The sequence below is a fragment of the Mirounga leonina genome, unplaced genomic scaffold (assembly GCF_011800145.1).
Source record: "Mirounga leonina isolate KUSES-001 unplaced genomic scaffold, KU_Mleo_1.0 Mir_195, whole genome shotgun sequence".
Classification (NCBI taxonomy): Eukaryota; Metazoa; Chordata; class Mammalia; order Carnivora; family Phocidae; genus Mirounga; species Mirounga leonina.
Window position 1 is genome coordinate 8,011,111 of NW_023270490.1, and position 18,549 is coordinate 8,029,659.

The 18,549-nt window shown below is 41.5% G+C and overlaps 1 protein-coding gene across 5 annotated transcripts in view; it reads right to left on the reverse strand.

The window, feature by feature from the left end:
• Positions 1-18,549, reverse strand: part of LOC118024003 (serine/threonine-protein phosphatase 4 regulatory subunit 1-like) — an 81,979-nt gene that overhangs the window by 41,954 nt on the left and 21,476 nt on the right. For all 5 annotated transcript variants that reach the window (XR_004682976.1, XM_035025455.1, XM_035025453.1 and 2 more), the window contains 2 exons: positions 13,150-13,282; positions 193-299 (listed from right to left, as the gene is read on the reverse strand). Coding sequence is in view for 4 of the 5 variants with exons in the window: in XM_035025455.1 (XP_034881346.1) it covers positions 193-299; positions 13,150-13,282 (240 nt within the window). In the remaining variant the exon portion in view is untranslated. The remainder of the gene's footprint in view (positions 1-192; positions 300-13,149; positions 13,283-18,549) is intronic.

The following is an 18,549-nucleotide window of genomic DNA, read 5'->3' on the forward strand; positions in this document are numbered from 1 at the left end:
TTCTAAAACTAAGGATAATTTGATGCCAAATAAGACATCCATTCTTCATGACAAAACCCATTCATGCCTAGACACTGCTTAAAACGTATTGATTAGCACTCAGGTTTTCTTTTTAATTCACTATCATTGGCTATACACAATTTCTTGGAAATACACAAGTAAAAAATAAAAGTATACAATCCTTGTACAAACCTGCATCTTCTGCCAATCTGACCACGATTTCCATTACCGTTAAGAAGTCCTCCTCATTGTTACTGAAGTCCCGGAGGACATCGAGCAGCCCTCTGGCAATAATCTGACTGTGGAGACAAGAAATGATCCATACAGTTACATGGGCAACACGGATGGCCACTGTGCTAATTACGAGCATCGTGTTAAGAGCAGGTAATAAAACCAGGGAACAAAGAAAAGTCAGCGACCTCTGTCCAGAGGGAGGAGAGGCCATCGAGGAACATCCAGAGATGGTCCGTACAATGCTGGTCACCATCCTATAGGAACCAGACCTGTATCCTCCAGCCTGGTGGTCACTGGAGGTTGAAACTGTTCACTTGGGACTAGAGAAAACCCTTTTTCTCCATTTCTGATTGATTCTTCAGGCCTAGATAAACTCAGAACAGAGGCTCCATGATAGTGGGAGGGAATTAAGTGACCAAAAAATGCAGAAGGAAAAGGTAAAAAGAGGCATCCTGGGGGCGCCTGGGTGGCTCAGTTGGTTAAGGGTCTGCCTTCAGCTCGGGTCATGATCCCGGGGTTCTGGGATCAAGTCCCGCATCGGGCTCCCTGCTCGGCAGGGAGCCTGCTTCTACCTCTCCCTCTCCTCCCAACTCCTGCTCTCTCTCACTATCTCTGTCTCTCTCTCAAATAAATAAATAAAATCTTAAAAAAAAAAAAAAAGAGGCATCCTGATGTCCACCTCAATCTCGAATGGCCTCTACCCACTAGGTGTCAGTAGAATCCCCCTGGATGCCCCCCCACCCCATGATGGGACAACTAAAAATGCCTCTAGACATTGCCACAGGTCCACTGGGAGCAAAATCAGCCCTGGTTGGGAACCATCTCATTAGAAGATTAAAGGTACAAAGGGAACGCTCTGTACTAGCTTTGCAACTCTTCTATAAATCTAAAACTATTTCAAAATAAAGTTTAAAGACAAAACAAAACCAAAAGCCAAAAAATAAAAAATAAAAAGTCAGGAAGAGGTACTACTACACCCACTAGAAGAACTAAAATTATGGGGCTCCTGGAGGGCTCAGTAGGTAGAGCATCCGACTCTTGATCTCAGGGTCATGAGTTCGAGCCCCACTTTGGGCATAGAGCCTAATTAAAATAAAATTTTAAAAAAGAAAAAATAACTAAAATAATAATAATACCTATGCTGGCCAAGATATGGGACAACAGGAACCCACAGACATTGTTGGTAGGAATGCAAAATAGCACCGTAATTTAGAAAACAATTGGCAGTTTCTCAGGAAGCTAAATATATATTTATCATTCAACCCAGTAATTCCCTCTTAGGTATTTACCCAAGTGAAATGAAAACTTATGTCCACACAAAGACGTGTACCCAAATGTTCACATTAGCATGATTCACAATAGCCACGAAATGGAAAACATCTCAATGTTCCTCAACTGGGGAACATAGACACAAGACACCAACTATCCATACAATGGAATATGACTCAGCACTAAAGAGGAACCCTAGGGGTAACAACAGGGATGAATTTCAAATGTATTTTACTAAGAAAAAGCAGCCAGAGAGAAAAGACAACACACCACATGATTCCATTTATATGAAGTTCTAGAAAAGGCAAAACCTTAGCCTCCAGAAACAAATTGATGGTTGCCTGGTCCGCAGTGAGGAGGGATCGAGGGACTGCTGGCAAAGGGATGAACAAGGAAACAAGGGAAAGGCGGTAATGTTCAAATGTGACTGTGGCTGAGGGTCGTATGACTGTTTACATTTACCCAAACTCATCTCACCGGATGCTTTAGATGGGTGGATTTTACTGTATGAAAAATATGCCTCAGTAAAGCTGTTTTAAACAGACATTAATGAGGGGAAATATCAGTGCGGATCAGCAGTGGCTTACAGTGGTGGCCTGGAGGCCTCGGGGCACAAGGGGGGACAGGCACTTCTGAAAGGCTTCTTGGAACGAATGGAAAGGAGCCCCTGACTGCCTCTGCCTGCTCCTGTGAGCCCCTGACAACCCAGGGACAAGACGCATCATTTCTGGCCATGCATCAGGATTAGCTGAAGTCGAAAAACCACCCTGATTTGCAGGAAAAGACTAGAAATGTAGAATTCAAAGAGGTAGTCTTTTGGCCCAGCACACGACAGGAAGAAATCCATCAACTCAAGCCTGTCCACGGAGAGACTTATACCACTCCTGGGATGAAAGGTCGAGATGTGGCAGCCAGGAGGTTTAGGAAAGACGAAAACAGACACTATAAAGTCCCTGATTACATTTCACTGGACCACATTCAGGTCGGCTTCCCCTGGGAAATCAAGCAACTAAGATCCCCAATCTGCTTGTAGGGCCATAGAATGGATAGAGAGATCTGCATCCAGCCTCAAGTGGTCACAAGGGACCTGCCCTCTTAAGGAAAGTGAGGAGAGTGGTAAGAGAGGGCCCCTGAAACAGGGAGGGACAAATCCACCGCAGTGAACACAGAATGGGAAAGAGCTAAAGACTCAAACAAATTGGTGCTTTGGCACCAACACTCTGGACAACCTGGCTGCTTTATGGAATGACCTGGAGAAGTCACAGTGGATAAGCAGAGTCCAGAAGGATCAGCCTCAATACTTCTCAGTGTCAGCTATGCTAGTGAGAAGAAAGAAGAAAGAACGACTGTGCATGATTGGGAAAAGCGTTATAAAGGTTAAATGAGATCATGCACGGGAAGCTCATAGCGTGGTCCTTGGCCCACGGTAAGCCCAGCAGTATGTCAGCCATCAGCACTGCAATGTAAGCAAAGACTGCAATCAAAATGTCTACCCAAGAGGGGACCTAAGTAAATTATATCTGCATAACAGCGTTCTGTACAGAAGCACTTTTACTTTTTTTTTTAAAGATTTTTATTTATTTTATTATTTGACAGAGAGAGAGAGAGAGACAGCGAGAGAGGGAACACAAGCAGGGGGAGTGGGAGAGGGAGAAGCAGGCTTCCCGCGGAGCAAGGAGCCTGATGCGGGGCTCGATCCCAGGACCCTGGGATCATGACCTAAGGCAGACGCTTAACGACTGAGCCACCCAGGCGCCCCCAGAAGCACTTTTAAAGGTACCTGTAGATGTGCACTGACTTAGAAAGATGCTCCTGAAAATTCATGTAAATGAAAAAACATGTTGAAGAATTTTATATGCAGTATGAACCTATTTCTTAATACAAATTATATTTATGCATATTTGTGCAATACATGTACTCATATATACATACACTCATTCAGGGAAAAGTCTGGAACCACATATTACCCTAGGCTGTAGTGGGGGAAGAAGGGAAATTCTCACTATTTTAACTTCTGAAATTGCTAAATGTTTCAAGTATGTGTTATTTTTGTGAATTTTTTCAAGTATAAAGAGGATGGCTCAATTTTACATGGCAATGTTTCCTGGAAATCTTACCATGGAAGCTACCCCTTGTGTCTTTGTCCCTTCTCTCCCTCACCCATTCGTGCAGTCATTATCATGAGTTTAGCCCAATTAAGTAGCCCCAGACTCAGGGCAAGAGATGAGCAAGTTCCAGAGCCTGCCCTGAAGAGCACAGTTTAGACCCAAATATAGGCAAGAAAATTGAAGATGATGAACAGTGACAAGAGCCTTAAGAAAGAGAAGAACGTGGGGGAGCAGAGGGTGAGGATGAGCAGGAGGCAGGCATAGGGACAAGGAGGGGGAGGACATCAGACCCAGATGCGGGAACGATCAGACAAGGGTTTTAAAATAAGTGTGATTAGGGCGCCTGGGTGCCTCAGTCGGTTAAGTGACTGCCTTCAGCTCAGGTCATGATCCTGGAGTCCCAGGATCGAGTCCTGCGTCGGGCTCCCTGCTCGGCGGGGAGTCTGCTTCTCCCTCTGACCCTCCCCCCTCTCATGTGCTCTCTCATTCTCTCTCAAATAAATAAATCTTTAAAAAAAAATAAAATAAAAAAATAATAAAATAAAATAAGTGTGATTAATATGCTGAAGGTCTCTTGGAAGAGTCGGGCATGCTTGGGCAGTTAAGGAATACAGGAACGCTCTGTACTCTCTGCTCAGTTTTTCTTGAAATCCAAAATCGCTCTCAAAATTAAAGTTTATTAATTAAATTAAAAAAATGAAGGTGGAATAAAGACCGTTTCAGACAAAAGCTATGAAAATTCACTGATAGCAGTCTTGTGCTATCAAGAATTGCTAAAGGAAGTCCTCGCAGCAAAAGGATGCCAGATGAAAATGGGCATTTTACAAAAAGAAAGAAAAAGCACGAAAATGGTATAAATGATGGTAAACATAAAAAATATTTTTGTCATCTTAATCGTTTTAAAAGATAGTTGCATATCTTCAGGAAATAAAGTAGCAAGGTATCATGGGATGGATAACGGTGTGTGGAAGTAAAATACAGAAAAACAACAGAACAGAGGATGGGGAAGAGGCCACAGCAGTCCACGGGGCACGTTCTCACACTGTACCTTGTACCGTATGAACAGCGGCATCGTTCATCTCATCTGAATATATGTTGTAATAAGTTAGAGAAGTATATTATAATCCCTAGAACAACACAATAACAATTTTTTAAAGGGGACCTAACTAATAAGCCATAGTGAAGATACCCGGGAATCCTAAAAAAGAAAAACAAAGTCCACAGGACAAAAAAAGTGATTCTTTTATTTGAAATAATGAAATAATGAATAATATGAATAACAATGAAATAAAAATAGCAAGAGTTGAGTCAATAGAAAACAAATAGCAAGATGGTAGATGTAAACCGAGCCATATCAACAGTCACTTCAAACGTACATGATGTAAACATTAAAATGAAAAGGCAGAGATTGTGCAACTGGGTAAAAAACCAAGACCCAACTACATGCCTTCTATAATAACCACACTTTAAATATAAGACATGGGCAGGTTAAAAATAAAAGTATACACAGAAATATATCATACAGTCAGTAATCAAAAGAAAGCTGAGTGTAGGGGTGCCTGGGTGGCTCAGTTGTTAAGTGTCTGCCTTCGGCTCAGGTCATGATCCCAGGGTCCTGGGATTGGGCCCCACATCGGGCTCCCTGCTCAGCCGGGAGCCTGCTTCTCCCTCTGCCACTCCCCCTGCTTGTGTTCCCTCTCTAGCTGTCTCTCTGTCAAATAAATAAATAAAAATCTTTAAAAAAAAAAAGAAAAGAAAAGAAAGCTGAGTGTATATATTAAATTCAGACAGCAAGCTTCAGAGAAAGGGATAGCACTAGGGACAAAGAGGGACATTATACAGAGACAGATAGATCAACTCATTCAAGAAAACAGAACAATACTAAATGTGTATGCACCCAAGATCAGAGCTTCAAGATATACAAAATAAACTGTTAGAATTAAAAAATAGAAAAATCCAAAATTATAGTTGCAGATTCTAACATTCCTCTCTCAGTAACTGACAGAGCAAGCAGACAGAAAATAAGTAAGAAAACAGGAGACCTGAACAATATCCTCAGCCAACTTGTTCTAACTGACATTTATAAGATACTCTACCCAAAGACACCGGGATGCACATTCCCTTCAAGTGTACCTGGAACATTCACCACCATAAAACAATTCCAAAAAATTAAAAAGAGAAATAATACAAAGTATGTTCTCTGACCACAGAAGACTTAAACTCAGAATAAAATAACAGAAAGATACCTGGAAAATCCTCCAATATTTGGAAATTAAACAACATACTTCTAAATAACTCATTGATCAAAGGAGAAATCATTACAGACATTGAAAATACTTTATACTGAAAGGTAATAAAAATATTAATACCAGAACATGAGGATGCACCTAATACAACACTGAGGTACTTCCAGTACTTAACAGCAATCTTACAATTTAAAATGCAGACGTTATTTTAAAAAGGCCAAAAAAATAGTTAAACATACCTCACAAGAAGAAAAAGAACAGCAACTAATTTTGCCCCAAAAAAGAAAAGAATAGAAATTAAGAGCAGAAATTACTGAACTAGAAAATAAACACACAATAGAGAATATCAAAGCCAAAACTTGATTCTTCTACAGAACTAATATACTTGATAATCCTCTGGTAAGAATTATCCAGGGGGAAACAAAAGAAAAGGCACCAATAACCAATAACAGAATGGAAAATGGGGCCATACTACAGATTCCACAGACAATAAAAAGAAAATTGCCATTTTCCAACACATAATGAGATAACAGATCTAAGCAATGATGATTTGTGACCACTAAAGTCATGAGAAGAAAGGCTGGTGGGGACTTTTATAATGAAAGAATCCAACACCTGCGCCCACTGCTCAATATGAACATCTCCAAAAGTGGGACACCCAGACATTGTTTCCTGATGTTTTGTAATGAGAAGTATACAAAACAACACATGAAGTATTGTTTAAAAAAAAAAAAAACTGAAGCAGAAACTAATCAAGTCTCCAAGTGTAATTTTCGGTTTACAGAAAATACAAAGAACAAAGGATTATGTTAAATTACGCCATGAGAATAATGACCACCAAATCTAGAATGTGGAAAATTCTACAAGACTAATGACCCCTTCAAACAAATAGATGATGTTAGAGAGAAGATGAGAGGGATAATCAATTAGAGATTAAAAGAGATTTAAGATCAAAGGGAAAAAAACTATAAACAAAAAAAGACTTAAGAGACACATCTACCTATGAAATGTGTGGACCTTATTTGGATCATGATTCAAACAAATCAACCATAAAAAGGCATTTTTGAGACAGTCAGGGAAAATTTAACATAAACTGGTAGACTGGAAGGCATTATTATTAATTGGGTTGAGTGTGATAATGATATTGCAGTTAGATTTAAGTCTTTAACTAGATAAAATATGATGTTTTGGATTTCCTTTCAAATACACCAGCAAAAAGGGCACAAAACTTCTACAGAGAAAATGACCAAATTTTACTGAGACATTAAAGAAAACCTACATAATTAGAGAGATATACCATGTTTATGGATTGGAAGTCTAAATATTGTAAAGAGGGCAATATTCTCTAAAACAACCTATTCATTCAATGCAAACCCAAGCAAAATCCTAACAGGTGGGGGTGCCTGGGTAGCTCAGTTGGTTAAGCATCTGCCTTCAGCTCAGGTCATGATCCCAAGTCCTGGGATGGAGCCCTGTGTCAGGTTCGCAGGGAGCCTGCTTCTCTCTCTCCTGCTCCCCCTGCTTGTTTGCTCTCTCTCTCTAGTGCTCTCTCTCAAATAAATAAATAAAATCTTTAAAAAAAAAAAAAAAGACTTTTAAAAAATACTAATAGGTGTTTTATCTTGTTTTATTAGAATCTGATGAGCGGATTTTGAAATTTATATGAAAATGCAAAGGACCAAGAATAATAAATCATGTCAAAGAAGAACAACAAAGGGCACATCTTGCTCACTCAAGTATCAAGACTACTATAAATCTATAATAATCAAGACAGTGTGGTCTTGGCTGAGGGGGAGACAGACTACTGGAAGAAGAGATAGTCCAGACAAAGACTATTATAGACTAGATTAGAACAGAGGTGGCACCCTAGAGCAATGGGGAAAAGACATAGTTTTGATAAGTGGTATTGTGACAATTGAGAAAATGAAGCTGGACCCTTTTCATACAATGAACAAAAATTACTTTCAGATGGATTGTAGACCTAAATGTGAAAGAAAAAAAGATAAAGCTTTTAAAGCTACATAAAACAGTATATTTATGATCTTGGGGTAGAGGAAGACATTTTAAAGAAGCTCCAAAATGCACTAAGGATAAAGGAAAATGTTGATAAATTTACACCAAAATGAACAGCTTCTGGTCACCAAAAGAACACTATAAAGAGAGCTGAAACACAAGCCACAGGATGAGGGAAGATGTTTGCCATAAAGAATTGACCAAGGTTTGAAATCAAGAATATACAAAGAGTTCCCACAAGTCAACAATAAAAAGACAATCCATCTTCCTCCTACCTACCAAAGAAAAATTTAAGTGGGCACTTCACAAAAAAGAAATACAGATGCCCAACAAACATATGAGAAGGTGTTCAAACTCATAAAGTAAGATGTAAATTAAAACCACAAACCGATACCGTTATATACACTAGCACACTACCAGATGGGCTAGTATCTTCAAATCTGACAATACCAGTTGTCAGATAAAATGTAGGGCAAAGGTGGGAGTGCACACTGATGCAATCACTTTGGAAACTGGCACCATCTCCTAAAGTAGAAGACAAGCGTGTATCTTCACACAGGAATTATCATCTGGTTATATGCCCTGCAGAGATGTGTACTGATGTGCACCCAGATACGTATACTAGATTGTTCGTAGCAAAATTTTTCATAAGACTGAGAAAACTTGAGCTACTCCAACAACAGATAAAATGTCAGTATACTCGGGCGCCTGGGTGGCTCAGTCGTTAAGCGTCTGCCTTCGGCTCAGGTCATGATCCCAGGGTCCTGGGATCGAGTCCCACATCGGGCTCCCTGCTGGGCGGGAGGCCCCGTTCTCCCTCTCCCACTCCCCCTGCTTGTGTTCCTGCTCTTGCTATCTCTCTGTCAAATAAATAAATAAAATCTTTAAAAAAAAAAAAAATGTCAGTATACTCAGGGGCGACTGTGTGGCTCAGTCGTTAGGCGTCTGCCTTCGGCTCAGGTCATGATCCCAGGGTCCTGGGATCGAGCCCCACATCGGGCTCCCTGCTCTGCGGGAAGTCTGCTTCTCCCTCTGCCACTCCCCCTGCTTGTGTTTCCTCTCTCGCTGTGTCTCTCTCTTCAAATAAATAAATAAAATCTTAAAAAAAAAAAAAGTCAGTATACTCAAACAACAGAACACTGTTACAAAATGAACAAACTCAAAACTACATGCAAAACCACAAAGTAACATATCCTATATGATTTCCTGTATTTCAAGTTCAGAAACAACAAAACGAACTTATTCTCTTTGGAAGTAGACACTTAGGTGCTAAGGCCAGAAACAAGATTAAGGTGATGAACATAACCATCCGAAGACGGTCACCGCATGGCAGGGAGGGAGTAGTGGTCAGGAGGGCGGGGAGGGCACACTCCAGGATGACCTCAGTAACGGCCATGTGGGCATGTGCTTCATAAAAACTCCTAACGCAAAAAATTAATTAATTAATTAATTAATTTTAAAAAAAGAACTCCTTATGCTTTACATCCAATTATCTGTATGGGGTATATTTTACAATAAAAGAAGTTTTAAAGAAAGTTGAAAAAAAGAGAGATTCAAGGAGAAAAGGCATCTAATATAGAGATGTAAAAGAAGCGTTATATAAAATTCAGACCTCATTGAGGAATTTTAAAAACTCTTAGTGAGTTTATTCTATATAATAAATCACCTGTACCCTTCAAAACTGTCAATAGTATCATGACAGGCAAAGAAAGGCTAAGTAACTTTAGAAATTAAATGAGCCTAAAGAAACATGACAATCAAATGCAGTCCATGATGCTGGGTTGGATTCTGGACCTAAAAACCAACCAAACAGATAAAAACCCGAAGGACTCTCTGAGGATCACTGGACAATTTGATTAAAACCTAGATATTAGAGCGTACCTGGATGTTTCAGTTGGTTAAGCATCTGACTCTTGGTTTCAGCTCAGGTCATGATCTCAGGGTCCTGGGATCGAGCCCTGCGTCAGTATCCAAGCTCAGTGCAGGGTCTACTTGGGATTCTCTCCCTCTCCCTCTGCCCCTTCCCCTGCTCACATGCTCTCTTGCTCTTTCTCTCAAATGGAATAAATAAATAAAATCTTTTTTAAAAATCTAGATATTAGATAACAGTATTCTATCAAAGTTAAATTTCCTGACTCTGATCACTATACTGTGATTCTATAAGTGAACAGCAAATGTCCTTGTTAGACAAATGCACACGGCAGTCACCATAGAGAAAGCAACGTGATGGCTACACTTACTCTCAAATGGCTCAGAAAAAAATGCGAAAATAGAGAGTGAATGTTAACTCGAACATTGCAAATTGTTGACAATTTGATGAATCTGAGTAAAAAATAAGAATTCTTTCTACTATTCTTTTTTTTTTAAGATTTTATTTATTTATTTGACAGAGAGAGACACAGCGAGAGGGAACACAAGCAGGGCGAGTGGGAGAGGGAGAAGCAGTCTTCCTGCGGAGCAGGGAGCCCGATGAGGGGCTCGATCCCTGGGCTTGATCCCAGGACCCTGGGATCATGACCTGAGCTGAAGGCAGACGCTTAACAACTGAGCCACCCAGGCGCCCCTCTTTCTACTATTCTTGAAACTTCTTTAAGTGTGAAGTTATTTTTAAAAGTTTAAAAACAGGGGCCCCTGGCTGGCTCAGATGGTAGAGCATGAGACTTTGGATCGTGGGGTTGTGAGTTCGGGCCCCACATTGGGCATAGAGATTCCTTAAAAATTTTTTTTTTACTTTTTTTAAATTAAGGGGCACCTGGGTGGCTCAGCTGGTTAAGCATCTGACTTCAGCTCAGGTCATGATCTCAGGATCCTGGGATCGAGCCACATCTGGCTGCTTGTCCCTCTGCCCTTCCCCCTACCTGTGCACTCTCTCTCTCTCTCTCTCAAAAGAATAAATGAAATCTTTTAAAAAATTAAAAACTTTTTATGGGGCGCCTGGGTGGCTCAGTCGTTAAGCATCTGCCTTTGGCTCAGGTCACGATCCCAGAGTCCTGGGATCAAGCCCCGCATCGGGCTCCCTGCTCCACGGGAAGCCTGCTTCTTCCTCTCCCACTCCCCCTGCTTGTGTTCCCTCTCTTGCTGTGTCTCTCTCTGTCAAATAAATAAAATCTTTAAAAAAAATAAAAAATTAAAATTAAAAATTAAAAACTTTTTTTAATTAAAAAAGCATAAAAATAATCTCTTAACAAATTAGAAATATAAATTATCCTAAGCTGATAAGATGTAGCTACTAAAAATATAAAACAAGATAGGAAAAGAAAAAATCAAACTACCGAATTGCACACACGACATCGTGCAGTATGCAGAAAACCCAAAGAACCCCCAGGGAAGTTATTAAAATTAATAAGTGAACTTAGCATAATCAATGGAGACAAAATCAAAATAAGAAAATCAATTCCATTTTCATATTATCAGCAGCAATTAGAATTTAAATTTTAAGAAATGATACCATTTACATTCATGTGGAAGATCAAATACCTAGAGCTAAATCGAAAAAGGTACAGAAGATCTCTACAACAGAAAACACACACACACAGACATAAAGAAATTGAAGAAAATCTTTAAAAAATGGAAGGACTAGAAAACTAAATATTGTAAAGGTGCAAATACTTTACAAATTGATTTACAGATGCAATGCAATTCCAATGAAAATCCCAGCAACTTTTTTTTTTCTAGAAATTGATGAACTGGTGCTAAAATGCATTTGGAAATGCAGAGTCAAGAAGAGCCAAGACAATCTTGAAGAACAACAAAGTGGGAGGACTTACTCTACCCAATACCAAGATTTTGATGATAAAGTTGCAGTAATGAAGACAGAGTGGTCTGGGCACAAAGAGAGATGACAGACCAAGAAAGCAGACCAGGATGTTCAGATATGGACACCTGATTTAAGACAAAGGTGGCAAAGCAGAGCATAGATAAAAGGTAGTATTTTCAATAAATGGCACTAGGTCAAGTGCATACCACATGGAAAGAAATGAAACTTGACTCCTACCTCACATCATACACAAAGAAAGTAATTCCAGGTAGACTGTAGATCCACATGTGAAAGGTAAAACAATAAAACATCAAGAAGACAATATAAGGAAATATCTTTTTTTTTAAGTAGGCTCCATGCCCAGCAAGGAGCCCAATGTGGGGTTTGAACTCAGGACCCTGAGATCAAGACCTGAGCTGAGATCAAGAGTCAGACACTTGACCGACTTAGCCCCCCAGGTGCCATAAGGAAAATATCTTCATGGCCTTAGGGGAGGAGAACGTTCCTTATACATGAAAAGAAAGCACTAAGCATAAAAGAAAAAGTTGAGAAACCGTGAACTACATTTAAATTAAGAACTGCTCATCAAAAGACATCATTCAGAGTATCATCATTTCCCTATCTGTAAAATTGGGATAATAATTGAACTCACTCAGCAGCAATTGCTGTGAGCCTTCTACAACTTAATAGATATAGATATTAAATAGATATTTAATAGAGACTCAGCGAGTATCATCCAGTCTTCACAGAACAGTGTACTTAAGGAAAGATGCGAGGGAAGGCTGCAGGTGGGGGAGTCCAGAGGACTGCTCAGAACAAGAAACATGCCAGGGCTCGTGCGTGGAAGGAAAGGGAGTGTGTCACAGGCAAGAAGGAAGAGGCAGAAGACAGAAGGCATATCTGATAGAGGAAGGGAGACCAGAAGAGAGATACCTTCCCCTCTGAGACAGGAGGGAAGAATGCCCTCAGATTCAGGTTGGGGCGGGCTGTCGATGGAAAGAAATGTCGGAGTTTCTGCTTTCTTCATGCAGTAAGGGTCAAGGTCATCCGTTGAAGAGGCATGGTCTGAGGCTGGAGTATAATCCTGCCAGCACCATGAGGAGTGACAACACAACGCAGCAGGACAAGTGCACGGAAGTCCCCGGAGCTCAGGGCAGTCGAGAAACACAATGAGCAAGCAGTGCTCCAACTGAGGCTTGTCAATTATGCGACGCATTTTCGTTTTTGGAGGACAGCACGTGTGAAAGAAACCCAGTTAGCAATCCTAATTATTTAAACCCCATTAACTTTCATCAGCATTTTATTCCTGGCTCACCAGGTGATCAGTAAAACAGTAACAAGAGTAATGGGAAAACCTAATCCAAGGGTGCCATTCAGACAGAATCCCAGCCACCTGGAACAGCCTGCATTCCATTTCCTCTATGAGAGTCCTCAAAGCTGTCACAGAGAAGTGGTGACCACTGTCGGGCTTAAACCAGACCCAGCGGAGGGCTGTAAGCGTGGGAAGGGCTGGGGAGCTCACCGGTTGAAGATGTTCTCACTGAAAGCATACTTTTCCAGGCGAGCGAGGGGAGGCAGATTATCCTGGCCTGGGATGTCCAGAAAGGCCGTTACCCTCATGCTGTCACGATCTGGGCCGTAGTCTTCAAATCCATCTAAAGGGGAAGAGGGGACAAAACCACATCCATCAGGTCACACTTGAGCAAAGGCGTGCCCTCCCAGCACACTTTTCTACCCTCGTGGCCCTTTCCAGTGGGAGCCTCTGGGTCTCCAAACTTGGCAACTCATCTAAAATGAAGTGGGTAGATTTAGAATCCAAGAGAAGGGTGACAAGACCAGATCATAAAGAAAAGCTAAGTGTCTTTCTGTCAGTGCCATCAATCTGACGCGAGTCACCTCTAATCAACATGGATGGAAGCTCTCCTCTGCTGGGGAAGTCAGAAGCAAGTGAACAAAGCGGCCAGCTGACCCCTACAAGAAACATCCATGGAGGGCTATGCAAGCAGGTGTAAAATGGTCAAAAGAAAAACAGAGGAGTTGGATTTCATAAGCAAGAATATGCTAGGAAGTCTGCCCCATATTTTGTCTTGTCCTAAACATGCTTGTCATACAGCTTCATGCACCACGTGACATTGATTCCCATCAAACCATATGACAACACCCAACCAGACTCCTCCAACATGGATGTCCAACAGCTTCCTCCAACCCCTCATTCTGACCAAAAATGAGCCTGTGGTCATACTGACTCTTCCCCCTGAAGCCTGCTCTTCCCCACACCCCCAACTGAGGGCAGGCAGACCCTCCCTCCAATGTAGTGGAGTGGCGTGGCTGAGCTCATGGGCACTGGAGCCAAACATCCCGGGAATAAGATGAATCCCCCAACCACAACTTACTAGCTGTGTGACCACAGTAAGTGATTTAACCTGTCTACACTTCCATGTTCTTTTATCAGGGATGATATAAAATGCTCCATCAGGATGTTGAAACAAGGGAGTCTGGGCATGTCAAGACCTGCAGGATCTAGCCCCTCATAATCTGGCCAACCTTGACCATGGCCACCACCCTTTACCCACCCACGCTTCAGAGGCATAAATGTTTCCCTATTATCATTTGCACTGAAATAACTGGGCAAGAAACACTATTCATGCAAAAAAGCAGAGGATTCCTACCTGGCAGAGAGAAAAAGCAGTTAATTCAGGCAGTAATTGATAAGAGTTGAAAATAAGTAATGACACGTTTGTGCCTAGGTATTTACTTTGAAACACTAACCACATTTTTTCTCCACAAATTCTTCTACGCTAGTAATTAGACCTTATTAAAAATTTACACTGGATAACAGTTACCCAGAGAATTTTAATAAAGAAGTATACATTTGTAGAAAATATATATGTGAGCAATCAAATACATAATTTCTTGCAGGATCCTTGCCAGGGAGGAAAGGGTCCCCACTGAGTCACAGCCAAGTCCCACCAACCACAATCACTTTGTATGAGCTATTTTCAGTGCATTTCAGGACCCAGGAGGAACACGCAGCCTCCATCCCACAGATATTTACAAAGCAGTGTGGCCCTAGCTTGCAGTGGACTTTAAAATATTAAGTTTAAAGCAGAGTTTGCAGGGTGCCTGGGTGGCTCAAGTTGGGTAAGTATCTACCTTCAGCTCAGGTCATGATCTCAGTGTCCTGGGATCGAGCCCCACGTTGGGCTCCCCGCTCAGCAGGGAGTCTGCTTGTCCCTCTCCCTCTCCTTCTGCCCCTCCACCCCACTCATGCTTGTTCTCTCTGTCTCTCCTCTCTCTCAAATAAATAAATAAAATCTTTAAAAAAAATAAAGCAGAGTTTGCTAAACTTTGGGGATCACAGATAGTTTTGGAACCTGATGATGGCCACGGATATGCATACTCAAAACTTTTCATGAAGAGTCTGGAGTTTCAGGGCATCTGGGTGGCTCAGTCAGTTAAGCGTCCAATTCTTGACTTTGGCTCAGGTCATGATCTCAGGGTGGTGAGATCAAGCCCTGCGTTGGGCTGTGTGCTAGGCGTGGAGCCTGCCTAAGACTCTCCCTTTCCCTCTGCCCCTCCACCCCCTCTTAAAAAAAAAGAAAAAAGAATCAGGGGTTTCAAAAGATCCTCTGAGGTCCACCTGTGTACTTCGTGGGTTAAGAACTGCTGTTTTGAAGTAACAAAAAATACGCAGGCACTCTTCAAAAAACCTGTCAGAGAACTAAAGAACTTTCCAATTAGTTCCACAAAAGAGTAACTGTTATTAGAGAATATTAATGATTCTACTATGCTAACTACATAACATTATACTAACTACATTCATGGAAATAAAAGCCATAAACCACATAATACTGGATAATAACTAATGTTCATTGGTTACTCCCAGGAACTGTGCTCAAAGCTTTGTTTATAGCAGTGGTTCATTAAATTCTGACAACAACCACATTATCCCTGTGTTTTTGGGAAGAAAGCTGAAGCTGAGAGAAGCCAAGAAAGCTGCCAAAAGCCACATGGCTAGAGAGGAGCAGGTCAGAATCTGAACTCAAACAGCTAGACTCTAAACATTGCACTATGCTGTACGGCCAGAGGAAACCTACCTTTTAATTTTCAAAGAAATCCCCCCCACCTCCCCGTCTGAGCTTCAGGCACGGTGACCTTCCCTTAGTTCTTCAAATGCACCAAAATCCTTCATCTCGATGATTTTCTACATGCCCTTCCCACTGCCTGGGACACTCTCACGTCTTTCCCCCCGCCCCACCCCTGCCCCAGCTTAGGTACCCCTCCCCGAATCCACAGAAGACCACTCTCCGGTTACAGCCTCTCCCAGAGCTGAGGGCTCTTCTGTCCTAACACTCCCCACAAAAGCAGTGGCACTGGGTTTTGTGACTGTTTCACGCTTGTCTCCCAGTGGCTCTGTGAGCTCCGTGAAGGCACTGTAACGCGGCCCAGTGTAATACCTGACAAGTAGTAGGTGCTCCATAAAAAGTAGCAAAATGAGGAATGACACTACCAAAAGAAACTTGAATGAAAACAAATATCCAAGCAAATGACTGCTCTGACACAGAACCATAAAGAAGGAACCTTAGAACATGCCTTGATAAATTCCCTCATTTTGTGGACCGTTAAATAGATGCGCCCCCAAAGCCAGCAGCAGAACTAGGCTTCTTAGCACCCAAATGCTCGGCATTCCAGTCCAGTGTTCTTTCAAGATGTGCAGAAAAGTCTACTAAGATGAAGGCTGAAGGAATTGAAGAACACCAAAGCCAAAGGGAAGGGTTATGGTCTCAGAGGCAACTGAAGGAAGGTGAAAGGCTTCTGTTTCCAGCCGAGATGGTAACAGACTCTCATATTTTACACATCTAGAAGACCAGGAAACCATCCAGGAAACAACAGTTTTCAGGCACTAGACCACAGGCTGCACAGACGAGGGCCCTCAGAGAAGGGACACAAACAAGGAGCCCTGAGACGGCCACCTCTGACTGCCCAGAGATCTTCCAGAGTTCCAGAGAAGGAAGCGTGAGGGGGCCAGAGGTTGGAGTTTGCAAAGGAGGGAGTGGCAGAGGCCAGCACAGTGGCCCCCAGAAGCTTCCACCGAGGACTGACCCGCACACACATGAGAGAATACTACCAGGACTGGGGAGGAACCACAAGAGAGGAGCCAGCAGGTCCTTCCCGGCACTCACGTGCATGGAGCAGCAGTCTCTTCTCACCCTGTGACACATAGCATGGCTGTAGTAGTGGCTAAATTATCTAGACTAAAGCCTGCTCTAGACCCGCCTGATGGAGCTTACATCAAGCCTCACCAGAATCCAGCCCAATCCAAAAAAGTTAACTACTAGTGGATTTATACAATTTGGACCGTGAACTCTAACAACTAACACCCCCAAATTCTTAATGTCCAGCATCCAATCAAATATTACCACGCATGAAAAGAAGCCAAATAATATGACCATAATCAGGAAAAATGAATAAACTGAGAAAGCCCCCAAAATGTCAGAGATGGTAGAACAGAAAATGATCTTTAAATAGCAATTAAGGGGCTCCTGAGTGGCTCAGTCGGTTAAGCGTCTGACTCTTGGTTTCGGCTCAGGTCATGATCTCAGGGTGGTGAGATCGAGCCCCACATTGGGCTCCATGCTCAGAATGGAGTCTGCTTGAGATTCTCTCTCTCCCTCTCCCTCTGCCCCTCCCCACCCACACTCGTGCAAGCATGCACACACACACATGTGCGTGCACTCTCTCTAATAAATAAATAAATCTTTAAAAAAAATGCTCCATATATTCCAGATATACATGGAGATGCTGATGAGAGAAATGGAAATATAAGAGACCCAAATGTAAATTCAAGAGATGAAAAACACAATAACTGAATCAAAACATAAACTAAAAGAAGTGAACAGATTAGAGAACTGGAAAAAATCAGAGAACTTGAAGGTACAGCAATAGAAACTATCCAAAATGAAGCACAAAGAGAAAAAAATAAAATTAAAAAAAAAAAAAACAGAACAGACCATCAGTTATTTGGAGACATTATCAAGCACTATAACATATATAGAACTGGAATCCCAGAAGAAAAGAAGAGGGAAAAGAGAGATGGAGAAAACATTAAAAATTTTAGAAGAATAGCTGAAATTTTTAAATTTGACATAAACTATAAGCCTACAGATTCAAGAAACTCAACAAACCCCAAGCAGAATATACATAATGAAATATCACATTGAGGTACAACGTAATCTATTGCTAAAAATCAGTGATCAAGAAAAAAAAAATTTTTTTTTTTAAAGATTTTATTTATTTATTTGAGACAGAATGAGAGAGAGAGAGAGCTCATGAGAGGGGGGAGGGTCAGAGGGAGAAGCAGGCTCCCCGCCAAGCAGGGAGCCCGATGTGGGACTCGATCCCGGGACTCCAGGATCATGACCTGAGCCGAAGGCAGTCGCTTAACCGACTGAGCCACCCAGGCGCCCCAAGAAAAAAAATCTTAAAAAGCAGTCAGAAAAAAAATACACATTACATTTTAAAAAGAGATTAATAATAGACTTCATGTCAAAAATCATTAAGGAAGGAGAAGATGATATCTTCAGAGTGCTGAAAGAAAAAACACTAATCAGAATTTTTTACTTCAAGAAATCTTTCTCAAATTGTAAGGGAAAATACAGACTTTCAAACAAACAAAAGTGGAAAGAATTCACTGCCAACACACATGTTCTATGAAAAATGTGAAAGGAAGTCCCTCAAACAGGAGAAACAGATGGAAATCTGAAGCTACTCAAATAAAAGAAGAGGCTCAGGAATGGTATATGTGTGGGTCAGTATAAACAACAACTTTTTTCTCATTTTATAAAATCTCTTTTAAAAATGCCTGACTACTAGGGTGCCTGGGTGGCTGAGTCAGTTGAGTATCTGACTCTTGATCTCAGGG